Source organism: Seriola dumerili, unplaced genomic scaffold (genome assembly GCF_002260705.1).
Source record: "Seriola dumerili isolate Sdu_G_001 unplaced genomic scaffold, Sdu_1.0 BDQW01000088.1, whole genome shotgun sequence".
Classification (NCBI taxonomy): domain Eukaryota; kingdom Metazoa; phylum Chordata; class Actinopteri; order Carangiformes; family Carangidae; genus Seriola; species Seriola dumerili.
The window spans coordinates 937,937-957,281 of NW_019174343.1; the positions used below are offsets into that span (position 1 = coordinate 937,937).

The window sequence follows — 19,345 nt, forward strand, 5'->3', positions numbered from 1 at the left end:
CTATTGATAACTCCTCCGTTTCACCCTCCCCCCAGGTTAAGAGCCTGCGTGTCATCCTTGACAGCACACTATCCTTTCAATCCCACATCAATAACATTACCCGGTCTGCCTACTTCCACCTACGAAACATTAATCGCCTCCGCCCCTCCCTTACCCCCCACACTGCCGCCATCCTTGTCCACAGCCTCGTCACTTCCCGTCTGGATTACTGTAACTCTCTCCTCTTCGGCCTCCCTCATAAATCCCTCCATAAACTTCAATTGGTCCAGAACTCAGCTGCCCGTATCATTACTCGTACCCCCTCCATCCACCACATCACTCCTGTCCTCCAACAGCTCCACTGGCTACCGGTTCAGTTCCATATTCATTTCAAAGTCCTTCTATTAACATTTAAGGCCATCCACAACCTCGCCCCCCCATATCTGTCCGACCTCCTCCATGTTCCCAATCCCTCCTACTCCCTCAGATCCTCTTCCTCCCCACACCTGTCTGTCCCCTCCGCCCGTCTCACCACCATGGGGAGTAGAGCATTCAGCCGCTCTGCTCCCCATCTCTGGAACCTACTACCACCCCAACTCAGAAATATCGATTCATTCCCCCATTTCAAATCACAACTCAAAACACATCTGTTTAAAACTGCCTTTTCCATCTGATGCCAGTTGCTCTGTCACTTTTGTATTGTTTTTATTTTTATTTTTGTATTTCATTTTTATTGTTGCTTCTTCTTAATGTGTTTTTAATCTCAATTTGTGTAACTTTGTACAGTGTCCTTGAGTGCCAAGAAAGGTGCCTTTAAATAAAATTAAGTATTAGTAGTAATTAGTATTATTATTATTATTATGTTTGGTTGACTTGCAGACTGGGATTTTTACAGCTTTGAAAGCACCAGGTGGCACATCTACTAATGCAGGGAACAGCTGTAGCCCCTCTGGTAGGACGTTCTCCATGGTGGGTTCAAACAGCATTGTTCTTCCATGTGGCCATGACATTTACACATCGTCTCAGCAAGCTAACTGGCCAATGGTAAGCCTACATGGGTTATACTCAGAATCTGAAGGTGTGTGAACCTCTTGGCCTGAGGGAATTACCCAAAGTTCTTAGCATTGTGAACATTAACAGGGTTACTGTGGTTACCAGGGACACCCAGAGGCATAAAACAATGGTCATAAAACGGAAAAAAGAATAAGATAGAAGAATTGTTAACAAACAAACATGAAAGGGAACATTAATGTTACAAGAAAAAAGAAGTTTACATGTGAGTATGAACACAGAGCTCAGTGATCAATAGCCAGAACTGTGTGTAGTTATGATGACATGATGATAAATCCAACAATATTGTTTGTTTACAAACAGGCAACAAAAGAAGGAAATACAGAATGTAAAATCAAAAGTCCCATGCCCACAATTGTATGCAACATTTTTGAAACATGTTTTCAAAGTAATATATGGCCCTGTGTACACTAGACACTTGTATTTTTCTAGTTTATTTGACCTCCGGCCTCATCCTGGAAGAGCACCTGGTTCCACAGTTTTTTACATTCTCTACAATATCTTTTTGACCCTGTGCAGCACTCTCCCTGTTTTTCTTAATATATGGCCCTGTTTAGACATGGCATAAATATGTGTAGGTGTGAACACATCCAAGATGCATTGAGGACACATCAGAGATACAATCACTCAGACCACATTCAGAGGTGGTCTGGACCACATCTGGCCTCATTCTTTTAGAAGTGTGAACGTGAATGTGTACTGGTCACACTGAAGGACCATCTACTCCACTGACATCTTCTGTCACAATCTGATTAGTCCCAACACAGTTAATGAACCAAAATATTTTACTATTTCAAATGGAGAACATTTGATTTCATTGTTGAGCTGTGAGCAGAGCATTGATTCACCTCCGTGCCCTCTCTCTGTCTCTCTCCCTCTCACTCACTCACACACACACACAAAAGCACATTAACAACAGACCTGTCCGTCTGATTGGCTAAAAACAACACATCCAGGTTCAAAGCTTGTAGAGACTCAAAAAGACTGAAGCTGGAACTGCTCCTGAAGGGGATCCTACAAAGAATTGAATTAAGTTCAAGGTCTGATTACTTTTGTAAATTTGAGATATTAGTTTTTATAAATTCTAAACAGGTTACAGGTTCTCACTTTGTCATTATAGACTATTGAGTGTAGATTGCTGGACACAAATAGCATTTTTTTTACATTTAAAAGTAGATGTATGACACAAAGTGCAAAAAGTGGCAGGGTCTGATTAGTTCCTTAAACACTGTCGAAGTGTTGTATGTATATATGCTATATTGTCATGATAAATTATATGATAATGCCTGTAGTTCCTCTGTAATAAAACATCATCACACAGTGACTGTTTTTTTGTTCATATTCCCAGTGTTTCCAGCTGATCCAGATGATCAGAGGAACCCAACACTCTACTATAGACATGTCTCTGACTCTCCCAGCTCAGTGCCTGTAAATGACACACACAGACACTCATGTGAGACACACAAACAAACACACACATAGTGCTGAGCCTCATTACTGGTCTCAGTGTGTTGTCCTTCCATCAGTGTCCACAGTCATATTAAACACTTCCTCTCAGTCATGAGTTGATCCAGTTTCTGACACTACTGTAATAATTGTTTTAAAATTAAGACTTTGACTTTGCTGATTACATTCAAAAGACATACATAAGTTTTCCATGGCAGCCCTGAGAGCTCAGCACACTGCAACTTGACAAGTAAAAGGACCTTAAAGTAACACGTGTTGTCATATTAGTTAAGATGTTTTCTGAATTTGTGTTCTTTCTGTTTGCGTGTGTTGAGCTCAAAAATAAATATGTGACTGTGGAAAGGTTTGAAATAAAACCCTCTGGTCATGTAACATTGTTCCTTAAATTCAATGACATGTCTATATGATAATGAAGATACAAACCACTGATCACCATGTCAGAAAACATCACTAACGTCACACACTGTGTTTTAAACAGAGGACGATGTGAGGACACAGGGAACAACGGGGCACATAGAGACAAACATGGTGAACAGTGATCTATAGGCTAGGTCCCGATACTTTTTCTTCACGACAAAAGAAAACCTGACATTCATGGAAGAATTAATGAACCCGTCACCAGACAGACTGACTTTTCAGTGCATCCTCCTCATAACAGTAACATTTGTGTTGTTCAGGTCATATCCACTCTTATCCTGCTACTTCTGAAGCCATCTCTTCCTCTTTGTTTTGGTCCCCATCCATTGGAAACACTGGTCTAGTATTTCAGTGGGGACAGGGAAAATGAAGCAGGGGCTGAATGGCAGTAATGTTAATGGTGGAGTTAGTATGTTGAAGGCACCCTGTAGAGGTTTTGCCATTGGGCAATGTTTAAATCATAAACTGTAAATAAAGATGGACGTAGCCTCTGTGGCATCAACCACAGGTTTCTGAAGAGAGGTTTTGACATATAAATAAAATAATACCAGAATTTCACTTCCTCTCATTCTGTCAGTCAGTTAACCAATAATAGGTCAAATATATGTCTGATATTTACATGAAAAATCCTCCAAAAGTTTAAGTAAAGTAGGACATTTTAACATGGGAGTCTATGGTGATTGACTCACTGTTGGAGCCAGACTCTAGTCTAGAGGAACTGCGTTTTTTGGTGTTGGCTTCATTTTTCAGCCCTGGAGTTTGCCACTTAGTTTTAGTGAGTGGGTCCCCATTTTGTTTTTATCTCAGGATCTACTAGAATGCATGTATGGATGCACATTTCCTCATGACTACACAATACAACTGTATAGAAGATGAGGGTTAAAGATACAGAGGCATAGGTCAGCTGGAGAAGGTGAAGCAGCAGTCAAAGCTCTGCTCTACTGATAGTCAATCACATGATCATCCTGGGCACAGTGTGAGCAAAGGCTGAATTCGTCTATATTGGGTGTTCTAACTGTTGGCACTGAGAATTTCAAACACATAAGTGGAAGAAGATGAAACATACTGTAAATACTACCTTTGTGTCAAAGCATGAGTGTCCTGAGCAAACAGATTCCAGACCACACAGTGAATGGCTGTTGCTATCAGAGATGTAATTCCCATCTCTGATAGCAACAGCTATCAGTTCATTGATATTAGCATTTAAATGTCATTTAACAGAGTCACAGAAAAGAGAGGGAGAGGAGGAGAGAGAGGAAGCATGGATATGGAGTCAAAGAGAGAGGTGAGACTGAAACCTACATTTTATCTGATGATTGTTCAGTGTAATTCTGTTGGTTATCAGCCCAGTGTGTATGAACTACCAGGATGCTGTGATAATCAGAGACAGATGTTGTACTTGTGCACCAGATATTCTATGCATTGAGTCTGTGCTGTATACAGAGCAGGTTTAGGCCTCTAGTAAATAAGCTGTCTCTGCAGGATTCCTACATGTCATTTGTCTTTTTAGACACTGTCTGGCTGAGACGTTTGGCTTCCAGACAATGGCACACTAAATGAAATGAATGAAACACTAAATGTGATTTTCATCTCCCCACGGAAACTCCATTCAATCCAGTGACAATGGAGAGTGTGAGCCTATTCATTGTCAGTATGGTCCTCAGTGTGGGGAAATGTTTAGTGCATTTGCAAAATTATCAGGTCAGGGTGTAAATAATAGCTTCAGGAGGGGGTGGGGAGTGGGGGGTGGAGCACTGGCAATGACCTCTCCTCTTAACCCAATGAGTCAGATGAGATTCATATCTGGAGGGGAACAGGGGAGTCGACCTTAGCACTTCACCAGATTGAATCAGAGGTCCCGCTGGTTCTGTGTGTGTGAGAGTGAATATGTGTGTGTGTGGTCCCAGGACAGGTAGCTGATCTGATTGGGTGACTGGTGTGAGGCTCGTTCTGACTGCAGAGCATCTGTCAGTGTTGATGCTAACATTTCCCAGTGGAAAGGGCACAGCATCTGTGACCACAGGGAGAGAAGTGAGACTGTTCACACTGTGTGTTAATTTATAGTGACCAAAGTCCATTCATTCCTATGAGGGACATTCATTTTTATTTTATTATTATTATTATTATTATTATTATTATTATTATTATTATTATTATTTTGTGTGTTTTTATCTTTATTGGACAGTTATTGGTGAAGAGGCCGAGAGGAAACATAGGGGAGGGAGAGAAGGGGGAGTGTATTCTCCCATGACTCTTCCTATGGTGGAACCTAACGGTTGACAATTTTAGTTTATTACTGAACTAAGATCATGAGCTCTAGTGCCATCATCAGGTCAACATTTCATTTGGTCCAATAAGTAGTTCTCAACTGTGTGTTGAGAACTAGTTAGCAAATGTTAGCATGTCAATATCGCTCTCCTAAGATGCTGAACATGGTTAACATTATACTTCAACACCTTAGCATTATCGCTGTGAGGACTTTAGCATGCTAACATTTGCATTTAGCTCAAAGCACAGCCTCACAGAGCAGCATGGCTTCAGAGGTTATGGCTGTATGTTGGATTGTACTCAATCAGAACTAGCTGGTAAGTGTTGCACCTCGTCAGAAATCTAAAGTGTGTCTAGCTGTTGTGGAAAGTGGATTTAAAAGCCAGCTGTAAGTCAGGAGACATGATGTCCTTTAAAATAGAGTAGTAATAGTAGAATAGTAAATAGTGCCACACATGTTTGAACAGAAAAAGAGAGATAGAGAGAGAAGTTCAATGCCTGGCTCCTATCTCACCTCCCCACAGGGAGGTCTACATCTCAGCTGACCTCACCTGGTCTAGAAACATCTCTTACCATGAGGGGAAGGCCCACGTCCAACAACAACTGGAAGAGCATAAACCATGGAGAATGAAGTCACAGAATGAAGAACGTCCTAGTCATCCAGGAGATGAAACAAAATTTTTGGTTCACTTTGACATTTACTCTGAATTTCATTAATGCAATGAATATATGTCATCTTATTAAACATACACACAATACATAAGAACACTGATGTGCCTGCTCTCCACTGTCAGCTTAGATCACAGAGCAGTCTGAATTTATTTTATGAACCTTTGACTCTGAGTCACTGAGTCTTTTATTCAGAGGGAGATGTAATAATTAGCCAACACTTCCTCTGAGACACAGTGGCACGGCTGCCTCACTCCACCCCTCTCTGTCATCCATGTATTGGGTTGCTAATGGCTTTTTACCCACTGATGTACGAGACAGCGGGAAGGGATGAGACATTAATATTTACCAGCCTTTAGGGGTTCAAGACAGAATGGATCAGACCATCTTCAATAAAACATGTCACCACCACAGCGACCACTCCCCTGTGGTCTGTCTCTACCTTTGTCATAACCACAACTAGATTTACAGTTGGAGTGTGTTGTATTAATCTTTGAGCTGGTTTTATGCATGTCGTCTATGTAAAGTGAGCATGGCAGGTTAATGGAATGGTGTAATCCACTTTATCCTGGGGTCCAGGGGATAAATCAATAGACTATTAACTTCTAATTGGGTTACGTTGTCATCTAAAACATCACTGTAAAAGTGTAAAAACCAGTGTGTGAAAGCTTTTACCTGTGCACCTGTTGTCATGCAGGCTTTCAGACGGTACAGGGATGGGTTAGAGTAGTGGATCTGTGCAGACAGATGAAAGTGTTCACCATTATCTAAATGTGATGTAGAGAGACCTTTGGTCCAGCTGGACATGGAGGCATTATCATTGATTTCTCTTGGAGAATAGGTGGGCAGATCATGTAAAGGTCCTTTGACGTCTGCAGTGAAATGCTGCACATGTTTTATCAGTCAGTGGTGGCCAGTGTACTTTTTTTATGCTGCAGTCTGCTGGGGAAACTGCATGTCTGACATGAACACAAAGAGACTGGACAAGCTGGTAAAAAAGGCTGGGTCTGTGCTTGGCAGGAGTCTGGACTTACTCAGGACTGTTGTAGAGAGACGCATGCAATGTAAGATGGAGATGGATCTATCTTGGACAATACCAACCATCCTCTCCACAACATTCTGGCAGGACAGAGAAGCAGCTACAGCTGCAGCAAACAGCGCACTGCGCTGCAGAACAGAGAGGTTCAGGAGATCCTTTGCTCCCACTGCCATCAGGCGATACAACACCTCAGCCAAAGGAAGTGGACTAATCTAATTATTATTGTTCATTTATTATTAACTGTTTTCATTATTATTATTATCAACAAGGAGCTAATGGACACATGAATTTCCCCTAGGGGCTAAATAAAATATCTATCTATCTATCTATCTATCTATCTATCTATCTATCTATCTATCGATCTATCTATCCTACAGTCGGGTTATTCTACAGTCTGGTCATTCTACAGGTTCTACAGTCAGTCAGTCAGTCAGTCAGTCCGTAGGTTGTTTCAGAGTCATTAGGTTCTGTAAATGTGGAACAATACAACAATGTGTTGACATAAAAAATTTACTTTTGAATTTTTAAAATCAAGTACTCCAGTACTTTAAGTCCAGTGATGGAACTGTGGACTCACCTCTGCTCTCACACCCCTTGTGTGCCAGTGCTCTTTTTAAAAACCCTATTGGAGCTCAGTTCTAGTTCTCAAACAAATTGGGGCTCCATAATTTGCTTGAGTGGCCTAAAATAAAATTAGAGGATTACTGGGAATTTGTAGGTAAGGAGAAGAAGTCAAAGAGAATTCCTTTCTGGTTTCTCCCTGAACCTGAGGTACATTTATCTTTGCTTAATCAGGTAGGTCATAGAAATCTTCCTTGTAGTCATGTTTGCAAATGTGTAAATCAATTTCAGAGAGGGTATTTGCACATTNCTATCTATCTATCTATCTATCTATCTATCTATCTATCTATCTATCTATCTATCTATCTATCTATCTATCTATCTATCTACCTATCTATCTACCTATCTATCTATCTATCTATCTATCTATCTATCTATCTATCTATCTATCTATCTATCTATCCTACAGTAGGGTTATTCTACAGTCTGGTCATTCTACAGGTTCTACAGTCAGTCAGTCAGTCAGTCAGTCCGTAGGTTGTTTCAGAGTCATTAGGTTCTGTAAATGTGGAACAATACAACAATGTGTTGACATAAAAAATTTACTTTTGAATTTTTAAAATCAAGTACTCCAGTACTTTAAGTCCAGTGATGGAACTGTGGACTCACCTCTGCTCTCACACCCCTTGTGTGCCAGTGCTCTTTTTAAAAACCCTATTGGAGCTCAGTTCTAGTTCTCAAACAAATTGGGGCTCCATAATTTGCTTGAGTGGCCTAAAATAAAATTAGAGGATTACTGGGAATTTGTAGGTAAGGAGAAGAAGTCAAAGAGAATTCCTTTCTGGTTTCTCCCTGAACCTGAGGTACATTTATCTTTGCTTAATCAGGTAGGTCATAGAAATCTTCCTTGTAGTCATGTTTGCAAATGTGTAAATCAATTTCAGAGAGGGTATTTGCACATTTTTGCTGATGGTTCTAAGGACCCAGCCAAAACTGCCATCTGTTCAGATTCCTCAGCTGCCTTGTTGGCTCTGAGGAGTGGTGCGGTGCATCAGGGGAATGCCCTGATTTTGTGTTGCTTATTCAGGATTGAGAATTTGGGCCGTCATGGAGGATTTCTGTGGATACCTGGTAGAGGTGTGATGGTCAGGGTTTGAATTACACTGTGGCATTTGGGGGAGCCCTATTTTCCGGAATGCACCACTACACATATCACATACACACGCATACTTATAAGTGTGCAGCAGAGCGGTCAATCATAGGGTTACATTCTACTATTACTACTGCTTCAGTGATGTGGAGTTAAGGTGGCTACGTAAATCTAGTTATTTTAGTGCAGCGCTGCCACGCATGGATGGCCACAGCAGTAGACACAGAATTGTGTTAATTAATGGAGACAGAAGATCAGGAAAATGTAATGTATTAAGAAAATAAACACACAACATTGACATATTTATATTATTGTTTTTTATTTCAGGAACCTTAATGTATGTAAAAATAAAAATATAATCTGTAACACAAAAGTAAACAATTTTTTAGATCTCCCCCTAACGTCTCAGGGAGGCTTTCAAGGGAGCTTGTCATTTTCAGGGGAGCTGAGCTCCCCTTATCTCGCCCGTAATTTGAACCATGGTAACGGTTCACATATTTGTGCTGTTGGTACAGGATGTCTGGTTTCATTCATATTGTGGCTCCAGTGGCTCACCTCATAGAGCGCGTACCATGAAGGTTAGTCCAACACGCAGCGGCCCAGGTTTGACTGACGCATGGCCCTTTGCTGCATTTCATCCCCTCTCTCTCTCCCCGACTCTCCTGTCACTTTCACTGTGGCTGTCATTAAAGGCAAAAAGAAAAGATCTGCTCTTTCTGCTGACAATGTGGACTCATTAATCTTTCTGAAAAAAACATGACGACAGAGAGAATGTATCAATAATTTTCTGCATGCTGCACTTTAAAAAAATGTTTATTTTATTATTTTACTAATTATTTGATAACCTTCTGAAGCACTTAAAGTCTTGTTAGTAGCAATATTATTAATGCCTGGATGTATGTGCCTTTATGTGCATTTCTTGTGCTTAAGAAACAAGTCATCCAATTTGAAATGATTTCCAAGTTTACAATTACATATTTGTTTACAAGTTAAATTCATGATAAATTAAAAGAAATGATGATGATGGCTGAGTAAACTTAACAGAGTATTTATTTTAACCCAAACCACTACCTCTCCCTAAACCTTACCAAGTTGTTTTTGTGCCTAAACCTAACCAAATTGTTACTACTGTGACAACATAAGACTTAGTTAGTCATGTATCAACAAAGACTGATCTGATAATCTGTGACACATCTCCAGTAAGAACATTCATTTGGGTTGTATCAGAGGGCAGTGACATTTATATTCCAACACCTGCCTGCTGATCTGAATCACGTCACTGTGGAGCAACATGTATCAACAACATGGCATAACAGCTGGTGAAAATATTAAATTGCTCACATGGACAAACCAGCTGTTAACACATGATGATGTTAACCAACACAGCAACTGATGCGGCTGCTTTATATCACCTCAACTATAATCAAGGTAAGAGAGAAAACACAAGTTTGATTTGTGTTTTTCTTTTTTCTTGGAAACTACAAATAAATGTTGAATCTGTTCATGAAAAAAAGTAAAAGTTAAGAGATGAACAGAGACGAGCAGTCAGGAGGTAGAGAAAAGGAGATAGCTTTACTATAAAGAAGGCGTCGCTAGCAGAAGTTGCAACATCTCATCATACACGCATACATGGTGAATATATTTATGCCACTTTCTGTTGAGTAGATGTACCTTACAAAAGCTGTTATTCTGCATGTTGAAGCAAGACTTTGCTGCTCTGATACACATGATAAAAACAAGATGCTAATATGAGAATTTGTTTAAAAAAAAGCCATACAGCATGTGATCAATCAGTTAAAAAATGTGCACTAGTAAAATTCTAGACTTTGCAGCATTTTGAAAATAATAAAAAAAAGAACAACACAAAGCTGTAAAACTGCACATTGAGATTTTCTTTTTCCCCGTGAAAGGTGAGTGGAGACGATGCAGACAGTAAAAACAGATGCTCGACTCTTAACACACCTCGAGTCAATGTGCACAAAGAAAAGGACAAGAAAAAAAGCACTGTGTATCAGCAAATATGCATAATCCTCTTTTCTTTGTAATATAGCCAGTTTACAACATTTCCCCACTGTGATACACCCGGGGGACGAAGACAAGGCCATGAGGGAGGAGGAGGAGAGTGCAGGTGTCCAGACCAGATTTTGAAGAAAACCATTCCAATGAGTCCAGAAAGAAAGTTCAAACCCAATAATCTCTGAGTGCTTTCACTCACTGTTTTCTTCCACTTCAGCACCATGCTCCTCTTTTTCAAGATGCTCAGATTAACAACCCCAGTGCTCAAACCGAGGTCAGAGTGAACACACTGTGGCTCACAGAGACATCCAAGGACACGTCCTCAGTGATGCTCCTGAACTCATCAGGTGTTTCAGGTCTTTCTTCATCACACACCCTCACTCAGGCTACCCAACCGCCTGAGCGGGGGTGTGTGACATGAAAACACTGCAAGACAACAGCATCAGAGAAAAAACATGAAAACACAGAGGATATTGCCTTGAGGTTCTGCAGCGAGACAGACAGGGACATGAGCTTCTAAGAGAAAGAATAAATGACACAAAGGTTGGGTTTTGGAGAATCAGGTGTCTCTTTGTTTTGGAAGGGGGAACTGTTTTCAAAATGGCTGCCTGTCACTGAGTCACTGTGTTCCACTTTAGGGTGCCTCTTTGCAGTTTGAAAATGTCATAATGGATCCACAAGGTCTTTCTAATTCAGACTCTTCCAAATGAGCCAAGAATCGCAGCCTCCTCTGTCCCAAAACTGGGCAACTGTTTGAGTCACATGATTAACTGGTAATGCATTCAGGTGATGTCAACTTGTATTGCTTCTATCCCTTTTCTACTGACGCAACGTAGCACTTAGCCATTGTCATAACTTCTGCTTTGTTTCCTGCTTTAGTTTTGTTCTCCAGTCAGTTCCTGGAGCTAAGTTTAGGTTCTGGGGGTCTCAGGTATTGTTCAGAGGTGGGCAGCACTGATGTTGATCGATCATGATTGGTAACGCAGATGTGTTTTCACATCACAACAAGGGTTACCAAAGCAAGCTAGCATTCAGCAGAAAAGGGGATGTAGATCACCAAACAATGCAGAGACAAAGATGAACCAAGATGACTAATAAGATTAAGTGCACAAAGGCATAAATGGAAAAACTACCAACTGGTTTGATACCACTTTGGGCCACAAGTCCAATCAGCTCAACTACCTACTGGTCAAGGTCTAGAACCAGCACCTCACAAGGTTCTCAAAGGTTGAAGTTATGGGAAGATTTTTAAGGCCCAGCAGTGACAAGGTTACAGTATTTCATTTGAGGGTATCTTCCTGGCGGTAATCTTGGAAATGTGAATTTTACAAGTTGGAACTAACCTTACCTATCTGTAAGTTTTCTCTGGTTTCTTGTTAGGAGCAGGTGGCGGTGATGGCCTCCAAACAAGAGCTTCAGCCATTGTTGTCTTTATAATACAAGAGGTTACAATACATCCTCTGACCAGCTACTTCTTCAGGACACACTGGAGGCTACAGTGAGTCACTATCAGAAAGTTATGAGACGGGCTACCTGTTAGCATGCCAACTTCAGTTGAAGAAAAGACATGATAGAGACCCGAGGTAACACTGGTGTTTTTTTCCACCTCTGTAGACAGCTGTTGACTAGTAAAGGAATGGAGTTTGATGGTAAACTTACAACGTTTCTTCTAGACTGAGTAAACAGCTGTTAATGCTAACATTAGCTATGTAGCAATTGCAAAACTTACATATAGCACCTTTAAATACAGCATTAAGGGACGTGGACGGGGCAGCAGAGAGGACAGTAGACATGCACACACTTCTGTTTACAGTATACAGGGTTCCTGCATGGGTGGACATGTTCCCACGTGCGTCGGCGTGCATGGTCTGAATAAAGTTCAGGTGACTAAACTGACATCACGTGGACGCTCTCGGGTACTAATGCTAATCTCAGCTTGTGGCTTTTAGGCTGTGTGAGGCATGACGGTCTCAACCTTTATTCTTCTGAGGTGACACCTGAAATGGGACACAGCTACGCAACAATAAGCATGTTAGGTGAAAGGCAATATGGGAAGTGAGAGTAGATGCAGTCTCAGGAAGAGCAGTGTATGGAGGTTTATATGTTCCAATACCTCAGCGAATGCATGTGTTTTAGGCCTACTAGCAGTCTGAGTGTGACAAATGCTACAAATGGGATACTGCAGGACTTATTTACATCAATATAACATATTCTTCTTCTTCACAATATAGAATCCAAGCCATCATTAAGAAAGTGACTGCAGTCACTACCATATATTACAATGTCAAAGCAAAGGGCAACACAGAGTGAAGGATGATTTTTGTAACTTGTGCAGAGTGCAAATGTTAGTCAAAACTACATCACAGAGGTGCACGACAGATTCAGGATGCACTTGTTGCTTGGTAGATGCTAATTTCTAAATCTTTGTTTTCTTTTTTAATAAAGCATTTTTTAAGGGCTGAAATCAACTATGAAATATTTACAAAGATAAGAGACCTACATGTACAGAATATATGCCAAATAAATAATCATAAGCAACAATATTAATTTTCTATGTGGTGGAAATGTTAGGTTATATAAATCTGAAGAACAACACGGAGCAACAGTAACACAACATGAGCATGAGAAGAGCAGCACAATGGACAGAGAGACATGTGAGACAGGTGTTTTCTTTTTGTTTTGTTCAAAACAGGAAATCCAGCTGCTACAGAAACATCTGGAACATGCTGCTGTGTTGAACCCCTCTTGTGGTGAGCAGGAACAAATTCTTTATGTTGGCTATTTCCTGATGTGAAACAACAGAACGTGTATATGATAATCATTGAATAAAGAACTAATTAATATATTAATACTATCCACATAATGTAATAAATAGAAATATAAAATAAATATTTGAAATACAATGTGTTGCTAACTGCAGTTCATATCTATGTGATTTAGCATTGAAGGGTTTAATAAGTAGCTACAGGCCAACAGACCAATGAGCCAATTAGTGACTGTCAGTCCATCAGTCTGCAGAGAGAGCGACTACATGACACACATGACAGGTGAGCTCACACACGTCTTCAGACTTCTTCTGCCACTCAAACATTTTTCTTTTTTCTATCTTCCTCTGCAAAAAATAAAAAATAAAGCTTCATCTCAAAGCTGGCTGTGAGTTTAATGTCTATATTTTCATGCTGTAAATATTGTCATTTTTAAAGTATTCTACACAGCCTTAATGCAGTCTTTTTTTTCTTTTGTAATGCTCAACAAATCAATTGGGTTTATATAAAAATCAAGAAGGAAGGAACAAGGTGCAGACCCCTCTGCTAGCTCACAGCTAACGTCTGTAGCGCCGGCTGTTTGGGACGAAAAAACACAGACTGTAATAACAATCCAGTTGCTGAATTTGTGTGCATAACACAATGCAGGAAATTTAGTCTGAAAGCACCTCAAGGATCCCAGCTTCTCATGCTGCATTCATGTCCCACTGGAGAGGCCATAGCCCAACACCTCAGCCCACAGGAGCTAACAGCTTACTGGGAGCTCTGGGGTTTGTAAATACATGTAGGTTGGTGTAGAAAAATATCTTAACTTTTTCAATCGTAATTAGTCATTATTTAGTTTGGTTTTGGTATAAAACTCTTAATTTTCCCAAGTGACATGAATGCAGCATTAGCCTGCAAGCTAACTAGGATTCACTGGGTCGTGGTCTGCTGCTGTTTCACAAGCTAAACTAACTTTCCTCTCCGCTGCCTCAGACACGACCATGATGGGATCCACTGACAACAGACTGTAGCAGCGTCTGCTGCTGGCGGTAGACGTGGCCTTTATCGTGGCAGCCATTTTGATCATCTGCACTACAACATTGGATTAGAGGTAACATGTCTACCACATTGTACAAGGCAAAGTGAGTGAAAGCGTGAGTTCAGCCTGCAGGTGGTAAAAAAAGGAAGTGAAAATGACCTTTTACTAACCAGATTAAACCGTGAAGGTACAGAGGAGGTGATAGTGCATAGTTTCGCAGGGCACCAATATGTGTGCCAGGTCTGTACACAGCATTCATTAGGATTCAATGACTCGTCTACCAGCTGTGGAGAAACTAAAATCTTTCACTGTGTAAATATCAATATGATAAACATATCTGCCAGCATCCTGTTGAGATCGATGGTTAGAAGCTGATATGTTACAGTATGGGGTGAGTGTGTGTGAGTGTGTGTGTGAGTGTGTGTGTGTGTGTGTGTGTGTGTGTGTGTGTGTGTGTGTGTGTGTGTGTATGAGGGGTGTATCAGGGAGGAGAGCAGTGACACTGAAAACGTTAGGAGCAGAAATGAACCAAAGGAAAATCTCAAACGATGCTTGATGCCTCTAGATGCTGAACGCCGCCCAGAAGGCACACTCCGAGTCTGTGTGGGTGACGGGCCGGCAGAGCAGAGATAAACAAGCACTGTCCACTGTGTCCAATTGCCCTCATATGGGCCATCCTCTCAGAGCTGGAAACGTAAAGTAAAGGCTTGTGGTCTGGTTCCACTTCCTGCAGAGGAAAGTCTGTACAGTCTCCACACAGACCCTGCTGCACTTCCTGTTTACCGTGTTTCATATAGTACTATATTCATGTGTGTGTGTGTATGTGTGTGTGTGGTGTGTGGTGCTGTGGTGTGTCGAATCGCCCTTGAACCAAAGGGATGGGGGGTGGGGGTGGCTGCCCTGTCCCCCATGTGCTGCTGATGGGCTATGCCAGCGAGTAGATGGCGTTGACGGGTGAGGTGGCCTCGGAGCTCTCGTTGCCCTCCGTCTCATCCTTGTCCTTCTTCACCGTGTACTGGCCGATGAAGGAGCCGTCCTCGTTGAACTGGCCATCGCCGCCCTCGCCGTAGTCTACCAGGCTGTCGTCGCTTTCCTTCACGTTGCCGTCCAGTGAGGTCTGGCTGCCCTGCAGAGGCTTGTTGTCCTCGTCGCTGCTACAGGGGTAGATGAAGAAGAGGGTCAAAGGTCAGAATGGGAGCAGTGTGTTGTCACAGTGTGTTGTCACGGTGTGAGCAGGAGTTCAGGAGCCTGTCACAGGCTCAGGTTAAAAGGGGAAGGTGGAAGGTTAAAGGGACTGCGGAAGAATAACAAGAAGTCTCTGTCTCAGCTTTTCTATCCACGACGAAGTGACTTTCCAGATGTAAAGGACAGTTTGAATATTTTCAGGTCTACATTGATACAGTACTTACACACTATGTCATTAGGACGCGTTCTGATTCCTCTTAACTGACCTGAACCTGAAGCCATTTCACTTTAGTGATGGGAACATGGCTCCGTGGAAAAAACAGAAATCTGCATGTAGAGTTAGAGTCTAGTGCACAGGTGACTAAGAGGTGGTCCACAGTCTGGATCCAGACCCACATCCTGTCTTATCTGAACCCAGAGCTATAACCTATAAATTATTGAGGAATTGTTATTATTATTGAATTTTAAAGGAGCATTTTTGTTTCAACTAGCGCCGATTCTTTTATCTTTTAAGGCACTGGTCATAGAGAAACACGTGGGGCAGTGGGATACAAGAGGGAAAGGAGGTGATAAAGCTGTTTAATTGTTTTGTTATAAAATCTTCTCAAATGTGAAATGGAGAAAATAAGAAAAGGGGAAACTCAAGCTACACATTTTAGGCCTATTTCATTTTTTATAAAATGAAGCAGTAAAATTTAAAGAAGTACATTTTTAAGAAGCTGTCTGTTGCTCTTATTGTCCTTGAAATGAGAAAAGACCTGTGAAAAGCAACAGGTCTATATCTCAACATAACCGGTGGTTTTACAGAAAGTTGGTATAGTTTTATGAAATTCGAAAAAAAAAAATGTTTTGGATAGATAGATAGTTAGATAGATAGATAGATAGATAGATAGATAGATAGATAGATAGATAGATAGATAGATAGATAGATAGATAGATAGATAGATAGATAGATAGATAGATAGATAGATAGATAGATAGATAGATAGATAGATAGATAGATCTTTTTCTAAATAAACGTTATGTAGGATGTGAACTCTGGTCTCTGGTGTCTTGGTCCTGGACTGGAAACACAGCTGTAGTGAAAACAGTCGGTGCAGAAATTACATTTCCTAAAACATATTTGGCAAAGCAGCTAAATAAGGCGACAGATGGGTGGGGGTGGGGGTAAGGATAAATAATGTCTTGAAGACATTTGCATACACATGCTGAGTGGGGGCCATATTCTGACTTGAGATCTTAGTCTGAGAACTCCGCTGGATCTCATCAGTGGAGTTGAGCTTGGTCTCAGTTCAGAGCATGGCTACATGTCACCTGACTCTGGTCTCAGGGGGAAGAAGTTCATGCACAGGGACAGAGAGCTCTAGACTAGCATGAGCTTCCTCGTGTCAGACCAAGCCGGCAGCATCACAGAGGAAAATGCATTTGACGGATGCAAGACTGAAGTATTTATCTGTGTATGTCTTTCTCTTCTCTGCTCATATCAGTGCATTACAGGTGATCGCACATGGTAGAGTCAGAGGCCCTGGAGAGGACAGACTCTGTACTGCAGCTTCTCACACTCATCATGCTCCATGCTGAACCACACACAGTCCAGAAACCACACGTTCATCATCAAGAGTATCAAGAATCATCAAGAGTTCAATCATCAAGAGTATTAAGAATCATCAAGAGTTCAATCATCAAGAGTACAAAAAGACCAAAACAGATGCAGCAAATCCAGCTCAGACAGAACAGAGGGTCCAGTATGTATTTCATCTATCTGTCAGACAGTGAGACAAGCTTCAGAGACATACACTGACATGTGATGAAAAGATGTTCCACATATATATGAAGCTTGTAAGAGCTGAACAGGAAATGGATGAATGTGAGAGAAAGGTTGTGATCCTGAGAGAGAATCAGGTTCACCATCAGACCATGACTCAGTCAGTGGTTGCATTTTAAACTAAATGATGACTGTGTTTTAAACTGCAGCCCTTCTTAACAACAGTGGTAGTGAAAGTCATCAGAGCAGTTATCATATTTCACTGTCTGTCTCGTCTCCAGAAGGAAAAGACGTGATTGGTTTAACTGGGAGCTGGTGACTCACCAGAGTGTCAGAGTGTCACCCACTGAACTGCTTTGGCTTCGTGCTCACTGTTTGTCCATTTACTTCTACTGGGATCAAACCACAGCCAGATAGTTTCAGTTTTACTATCACTGGTTTTAAGATACTGCCTTCTCCACAAGTCAGTGGAGATGAATGTTAACTATTATTATTATTATTATTATTATTATTATTATATTATTACTTGTCTTCATACATGGTCCAAACAAGGTGGGGTAAATTCCTACAACATTTATCTAAAGTAAATACCCCCCTCACCAGCAGAATGACAGCTTGGTGCTTTGTTCTGATGACTGTTGTTTCTCAAAAAGTAAAATATGATTTCTTTTAACCATGACCAAGTTATTCTTTAAAAACGTGTGCAGCTTCCCCACTTGAATGAGGTTGATGCATCTACGTGAAGGCTCAGTGACCAAACAGCTTCTCCCTTCTCCTTCTTTTATTTTGGGAGGTTCAGCAATTTAGTTTGATAGTTGAGTTGAGTTCAGTAGTGTCTTAGACGTATCGTTCACTGAACAGCGTCTCCTTCTTCTTCTAGTATTTTTATTGTAGTGTTGTTCACTTCCTTTTTCAGTGATGCTGCGTCAGTCTGCTCCCTGAATATCCTGTCAGTCAGTGAGTTCCTGTCATTTTTTATTTATTTATAATCATGTTTGTTTGTTTATTTATGTATTTATTGTAAGAAGTTATTACTTATTTATATTTGTTACTTTCCCTCCAGGTACTTGAGCCAATCAATGTGGAACTCTAGTTTGACTTGAACCTCACCCACAGAGGTGGTCATCTAGAGGAGGCTCTAATTCATCTTCAACCCTGACAAAAATACTGTCCTGTTGATACATGCACTGTACAGTTTATTGGCTTGTTGGGGTAAAGCTCCTCAGTGTGCTGGTGCACAGAGAAAACACTGTCATACATGTAGTTGTAAAGCCAGAGCAGTAAGCTGAGGCCTGTGGGTTCAGGTGTGGAGGAGCAGTCAGGTGAGCCACAGGTCACACGTGTCTTTGTGAATGGATATTCTTTGAGTGAATCAGAAGGACATCGCTCTGTGCACCACTGCTACATTACATCTCCTACAGCTAATTAAATAAATGTGTTAGAGAAGCAGAGCCCAGCTGCAGTCAGAGGGTCTTTTATTCCAGCCACTCAAAATGTCTTCTGAATGAAAGAGGGCAGAGCCAGGGAGGATTTAATGATCTGATCAGCTGATGTTTTTGAGTGGAGGAGCAGAGGTGGAGGAAGTAAGTGAGAGGACCTGAACCTGACACTGTACAGGCAGGAAGTTGTTCTGTGTTGTTGTGTTAATGGATTACAATGCGCTGCAGATGAGCAGTAGACAAGCAGCAGGATTAGAGGGACTGTGAAGATGATGATGATGAGGGAGACTATTCATCGTTCATACCTTTCCAGAGACCTTTTGACCAATGAGGAAAATAAATCCAAACGGAGACAGAGACACAGACATGAGGCGGGGGTGGGTAGAACAGAAAGACAGTCATGAAACAGACAGACAACAGACATGCTAAACAAACAGACAGTGCAGAGGAGGTCTGACAGTGTTGATGCAGGGAGATGAGGAACATTAACATTCATTTATCTCTGCTGAGGGTGGAGGTAGAGACATTTC

General features: G+C 41.2%; 1 protein-coding gene across 7 annotated transcripts in view; it reads right to left on the reverse strand.

The window, feature by feature from the left end:
• Positions 1–10,174: 10,174 nt before the first annotated feature.
• Positions 10,175–19,345, reverse strand: part of nfasc (neurofascin) — a 96,324-nt gene continuing 87,153 nt past the window's right edge. For all 7 annotated transcript variants that reach the window (XM_022745576.1, XM_022745577.1, XM_022745581.1 and 4 more), the window contains one exon: positions 10,175–15,580. In XM_022745576.1, coding sequence (XP_022601297.1) covers positions 15,352–15,580 — 229 coding nt within the window. In that variant the 3' untranslated portion in view covers positions 10,175–15,351. The remainder of the gene's footprint in view (positions 15,581–19,345) is intronic.